We start from the raw sequence: 6,419 nt of genomic DNA, 5'->3' as shown, positions 1-6,419 counted from the left end.
GAATCGGAACGAAGACGTCCGAACGGGAACAAAGGGTAGAAGGAGCGGAGCGGTACCGAAGGTCATAAGGCAGGACCTGTGATACATCCGAAAGGAGGTAGGGAGGGCGAGGCCCAGAGGGGCAGGAGGATGAGGGGAAGTGGGGATGATGACTAACCGGCTAGAATAGGAAGAAGCAATAGTCCAAATAGGGATGAGGGGAAAACGCGAGAAATACATTACAAGCGGCGAGGGTGCCGAAGGCGATCCGCGAAGCTCGGGGGTTGTGGAGCTTACGGAGCTTACGGAGGCGGGGTTGAAAGTCCGAGGGATATTGGCAATGGTGTTTACGTAGTATGAGGTCACCAATGCAATGGACTAAGACTGAGGTGGAGTCAAAGTCCGAGGTAGGGACTATGACGGAGGCTCGGAACAAGGTACAAGCGGTGTCCGAGTGCGAAGTACGGAACAGCGGTGGAAGGTCGTAACTTGGCGGAAGGGTGGCGGAGGAGTAACAGAGGGAGGAGAGAGGGGAAAGGTAGGGGAGAAGGGGTGGCGGAAAGGGGAGTAGTCAGGTCCGAAGGTGAGTATCGGAGCGGACGGGGGAAGCGTAGGAGGATGACGGGAGGGTGGAGGTGTTGTGAAGGGGGAGCGGAGTAGTAGGAGGGTGGCGAGAGGGGCGGTGTTCGGTCCGAGATGAGTATCGGAGCAGACGGAGATAGGGTCAGAGAGGTAAGGAGGAGGTGTGTTGCCAGGACCGAGGGTGAGTATCGGAACGGCAGCGGTAGGTTATGACTCCGGAGGTGAGGAGGGTGGAGGTCCGGAAGTCGGGTCGGGGTCGGGTATGCACGGATATGACAGCTTTGCACAACTTGAGGGACTCATGTAAGACAAATAACTTCCATGCATGCTTTGGAAGGAGGGAAATCTTATCCTTCCCATATCGCTGTGTGTCAGGGCACACCCGCCTGACCCGGCTCCACCCACCCTGACCCGGTATCCTGCTCACCTCTACTCCCCACCCCTCATCACGGTTCCTCAACTCCTGTTCTTCTTTCTACCCTTTTGTTCTTTTATTCCTTTGTTCTTTCTCCTATCTTTATCTACATGGACGACCTTTCCCCATACCTATGTATTATTGACCCGCCCGCAACACGTGCATGACACACCCAGCCCCGGATGACCCAGACGGCCTCGCGGTGCAACCCAGCACGCGCACGTGCTGCACATGCCCTTGGGATCCCCCACGGGGACACCCAGATGACTGCGGCTGTATGCGGGGTGACGTGGCAAACCTCATGTGACCCAAGTGTCAGGGACGCGTCCAGGGTAGAGGAGGCCCAGGTGAGACGCCCGACACTAGAAGTCTTGCAGGGTGTGGAGCAGGCGTGCGTACTGGTGGGCCCAGCTCAGGAGACAGTCCCTGGCCACTCAGACTGAAGTGGAAAAGGATGAGAAGAAGGCTACTTCTTCGGTTCCCATTTCAGGTATGTTTATATACATGCGGCTTGGGTCACATGATGGGTGCCACGTCATCCTCGCATACAGCCATAGTCACCCAGGTGTCCCCATGGGGGATCCCGAGGGCGTCCGCTGTGAACGCGCGAGCTGGACGTAGCAGGGGTCACCCAGGGCACCTGGGCTGGGCGTGTCGTGAGCACGCTGCAGGTGGGTCAATGGTACATTGATACAAGGAAAGGTCGTCTGTGTAGAATAAAGAGAAAATAAAGAGAAAGTGAAATAAATGAAGAGGAAGTGAAATGGAGAAAGAAAGAAAGAGGAAGGAGGTAGGAGGTAGGAGAAGGCTGGGTGGCGGGGTACCAGGTGAAGTGGGGCCGGGTGGGGCCAGGTCAGGGGGGTGTGCCCTGACACCAAGCTGCATGTACATAAAGGTACCTGGGGTGGGAACCAAAGTAACCTTCTTCTCACAGTTCCCACTTCAGGTAAGTAGCATAGCCTCCCCTTTTAATAACAACTCACAGTTCCCACTTCAGTCTGAGTGGCCAGGGACCATTGTCCCGGATCGGGCCCGCCAGTACACATGCCCGCTCCACACCCCGCGACGGCCTCAGTGCCGGGCATTACCCCCAGGCCCTCTCGACCCCGGACGCGTCCCTGACACTGTGAATAGAATGATGCAAAGCCCTCAGATGACATATGTGCAGTATAACGTAGATTGGACTGGGTTTGAGCAACTTGCCGATTAATCCAGATATTACCTCCAATGCGGAGATAAGCTGCATCAGGATTAAAGATATTGGTAAGTTTCCCATTGATGGAAGTGTGATAGTGATCTGGAAAGTGAGATGTATTGCAGGACTGGCAGTTTCCCTGTGCAAGCTGGCCAATGTAGACACCATTATCCTCCAAAATCCATATATCCACACATTGTCTAGTTTGCTTCAACCATCCACCACACACTTGGCAGTCAAAATAACTGGGTCCTAACAGGGTTGGTTGTGGATGAATGAGGTGTGGGTCTGAAAGGAATTCATGTGAAAGCCCAAGTCCATTTTCAGCTTCAAGGATAAGATAGTTCTGGGTCTTTTGGTCCAGTTGAGGAAGGGCAAGTGAGTCCTGGGAGAATAGGTGGGCACTGAGATGACGTATCCATGAAGATGGAAAGTTGGGATTAAGGGTTGCTTGGGATTGGAGATAATGGTGATGGAGATATTCCCCATTGTGCAGGATGAAAAAAAGAATAACAGCCATAGCATAGCCCATGATCCTTGGAGTTGCTGAGGTGAATGTCTCTGCAAGGCCCATTGCAGTTGAAGCATACACCATAGGCAGGAAACACAGGAGTACAAAGACATTGAAAACATTCCTCAATTTGAAAGGTAGGTACACATTGGATTTCCTAATGTTACAATCATTCTGCTCAAAAATTTGATTGAGAAATGACAAACTGAGAATTACTTATTCTGGTTTGGCTCCACCCCATTTGCCTTGAGATACTTGAGATATGTGATGATTTCTTGGAGGCTATGAACCTTTGTCTCAGAGTTTGGATCATCATATGCATACTTGAGGTCCTTGACTGGTTCATTGTCCCATACTGATTCAAGATGACGTGCCTGAGGGTTGTTCTGGAACTCCATGTAGGTACTGTAGATGATAAGATGGTGAGCAACAGTACTGTCACTACAGGAAGTCACAGCAATATAGAGCTCTCGGAGGGGGACAGCCTTTCCATGTCCAGGAAAGGAAGCAGGGATAATTGGAACAGATTGAGTGAACTCCTTCACAATTGCTAGCATCTCATAAATGCTGCAAGCTGTTGTACGGTGAGAGTCCTTCAAAGCATTGAATTGGGCCTGCTTCTCCATAGTTTGCCACACCTTCCAGAGGTTACTGAGTTCCCCAAGGGAAGCCTTTCCAATTGTGGCAGAAGGGGCTGGTTCAGTAGGTGGTGTATATGGGATAGTGGGATTCATTGGATTGGGGTGAGGAATAGAGGGGCCAAGCTGAGTAGTTTGGGTAAGAGTGGATGTTGAGTTATAAACGTAAATAATCCTTCAATGTTCACAAAGAATATGGATACAATATGTCCTGCAAGAGTCACTCTCAACTTTTCCAAGTTGAATAGTGTCTTCGCCATCCAGGTATGAGATACGAGACTGAGTAAATCATTGGGAAAAAAATGAAACTTTGGGTTTATGACAGCTAGAGATAGAAACTCACTTGTAATCCAATCAGTACCTAGATACTCCTGGGCAGTGGAAAGAATATCCTGCATCAAGACACTCCATCCATCCACTTCAACCTGAGTGGATGGCCAAGCGGCATGGCTATAGGGGGAAATTACATTGTTCCATGGAGATGACCCAGGACCAATGAATTGGATTGTAACTTTCAATCCTAATAATGGGAGAGTTAATTCCTGGATAATGGGAGCATTTATTAACATTTAACATACCACTCAAAAGCTGAATAGTATCTTGTTCTTTGTTATCTTCGTCCTGTTTGTTTCTGTCTTCATCAACATCCTCATCACTGCTGGGGATATTGAACTCTTCAAAGTCACCAGTTGCATCATCTCTGCTTCCAGTGTCCACTGCACTTGGAGCAGTATCCTGTAATAATAGTTTACTCTCAAGTATGTATTAAGTAAGTTAAAACTTACTGAAATTTGAAGAGTTGATTTGGACTTTGCTGATTCAGACATGGAGTCAGAAATTGCAGTGACTCCCTCAGCAAAGTGTGTTTGCTGAGTAGCACCCTTCCCTTTGGAATCCTATCTGAAAGGGTTGGGAGTTGATTTTTTAAAGTTATTTTTGCAAAGAAAAATTGGCTCACATCTTGTTTTGCCCTCTTTCTTCCTGCTTTAGCTGCCTGGACTGTAGAGGAAGGTGCAGTAGGGACTTTTGGTTCTGGGCTTGCAGCCCGTTTGTGAGTTCGACCTGGAGGGGCAATGGAGGGGCCCAGTGCCGGGTCATTATCATTATCACATTCAGCCACAGTCCCAGTCCCAGTCTTAGCAGCTGCAGAGGTCTTCTTAGTGTTTTGTCGCTTAGAGCCACTAGCCAAGGTTGAATCCTGGGCCTTCTTCTGGCTGCCTGTGGCCGGGGTGGGTTTAGGGGCTTGAGGAGCCCCTTTGTCATGAATCCTGGTGCTCCTACACTGCCCAGTCTCTGATTGTTGACTAAAAGGGTGAGCCATGAGAGGTGATTGATATTCAAGCTCAAATAAAGCACAGTAGGGTGCAGTGATAGTTGTGTGAGTGTGAGGTGGTAGCAAGCGCGAAAGTTTAACACAGCCACATGATGTCACATGACAGTTCATAAGCGCTTGTGACATCTCATGCATATTCATGCATGCTCATGACCCATCATACATGTTCATGGAGCATCATGAATGTCCATGATGCATCATGGAACATTATAGGATTTTACATGATGAGGAAAGGTCAAAATAAACATATGACACTCCATGACCCATCATGACGGGTCATGAACATTCATGAATATCATGACCACTCATGAACCTCCATGAGGCATCATGTCAAATTGTGTCACCAGCTGTCATGAACCTTGTCAGCACATGACAGTTCATGACGGTTCATGAAATTTGGTGACAGTTCATAATTTGTCACAGACTGTCATGAAATCCAAATTTTTGAATGTAAAAAATGTCTGATTCAATTCAATTGTCATGACATGTCATGAGGGGTCATGAAATTTTGTGATATGTCATGACTCCTCATGATTTCATGATGCAGGATTACACTTTTGGAGAGTACCTCCCTCCAGGATACCAATCACTTGTTAGAGATGGGCGGAAACGGACGACTCCGGAGTGGAATCGGAGACTTAGCGTGGAGGGACCTTGGCCTCAGCGACTCAAGCGGAGCGCTGTGCCATTGCTGTTTGTCCATTTGGTCCTTAATTTCACAGTAGGTGAGCAGGAAGTCTCTTGGGGGCATTTCAGGTCGATTTCGGACTGAAAACAGACGAGTATGTACAAGCGCCGATATATAAGGAAGGGGCAAAAGCACAAGGAGAAACAAAGGGTGACCGAATCGGAACGAAGACGTCCGAACGGGAACAAAGGGTTAGAGGGAGCGGAGCGGTACCGAAGGTCATAGGGCAAGACCTGTGATACATCCGAAAGGAGGTAGAGTGGGCGAGGCCCAGAGGGGCAGGAGGATGAGGGGAAGTGGGGGTGATGACTAACTGGCTAGAATAGAAAGAAGCAGTAGTCCAAATAGGGATGAGGGGGAATTGCGAGAAATACATTACAAACGGCGAGAGTGCCGGAGGCGGTCCGCGAAGCTCGGGGGTTGCGGAGCTTACGGAGGTTACAGAGGCGGGGTTGGAAGTCCGAGGAATATTGGCAATGGTGTTCACGTAGTATGAGGTCACCAATGCAATGGACTAAGACCGAGGTGGAGTCAAAGTCCGAGGTATGGACTATGACGGAGGCTCGGAGTAAGGTACGAACGGTGTCCGAGTGTGAAGTACGGAACAGCGGTGGATGGTCGTAACTTGGTGGAAGGGTGGCGGAGGAATGAGAGAGGGGAAGGTAAGGAAGAGTAGTCAGGTCCGAAGGTGGATATCGGAACGGACGGAGATAGCGTAGGGGATGACGGGAGGGTGGAGGTGTGGTGAGGGGGGAGCGGAGTTGTAGGAAGGGTGGCGAGTAGGGAGATGTTCGGTCCGAGATGAGTATCGGAACGGACGGAGAAGGGGTCGGAGAGGTAAGAGGAGGGGTGTGTTGCCGAGACCGAAGGTGAGTATCGGAAAGGCAGCGGTAGGTTATGACTCCGGAGGTGAAGAGGGTGGAGGTCCGGAAGTCGGGTCGGGGTCGGGTATGCACGGATATGACATCACTGATGAAGAGGAAGCATGGCTGGATCGCAACGCAAATTTCACTGATGAGGCCATGCTCATTGCTGAGCTTCAGGATGCGGGGGACTTTCAGAGTGGATTTGGATTGCT

General features: G+C 49.9%; 1 protein-coding gene across 1 annotated transcript; it reads right to left on the bottom strand.

The window, feature by feature from the left end:
• Positions 1–374: 374 nt before the first annotated feature.
• On the bottom strand, positions 375–4,641 carry EI90DRAFT_3133870 (uncharacterized protein; the record flags this gene model as incomplete). Its single annotated transcript, XM_039064604.1, has 7 exons — positions 375–850; positions 2,199–2,839; positions 2,899–3,446; positions 3,509–3,840; positions 3,899–4,055; positions 4,106–4,216; positions 4,279–4,641. 7 exons carry the CDS (start codon positions 4,639–4,641, stop codon positions 375–377), a joined length of 2,628 nt encoding a protein of 875 aa, XP_038909481.1.
• Between the last annotated feature and the right edge of the window lie 1,778 nt (positions 4,642–6,419).

Source organism: Cantharellus anzutake, assembly GCF_015039405.1.
Source record: "Cantharellus anzutake strain C23 chromosome Unknown EI90scaffold_109, whole genome shotgun sequence".
In the NCBI taxonomy this organism is placed as follows: Eukaryota; Fungi; Basidiomycota; class Agaricomycetes; order Cantharellales; family Hydnaceae; genus Cantharellus; species Cantharellus anzutake.
The sequence above is the reverse complement of the archived record's forward strand: the minus strand, read 5'-3'. Positions and strand labels throughout refer to the sequence as shown.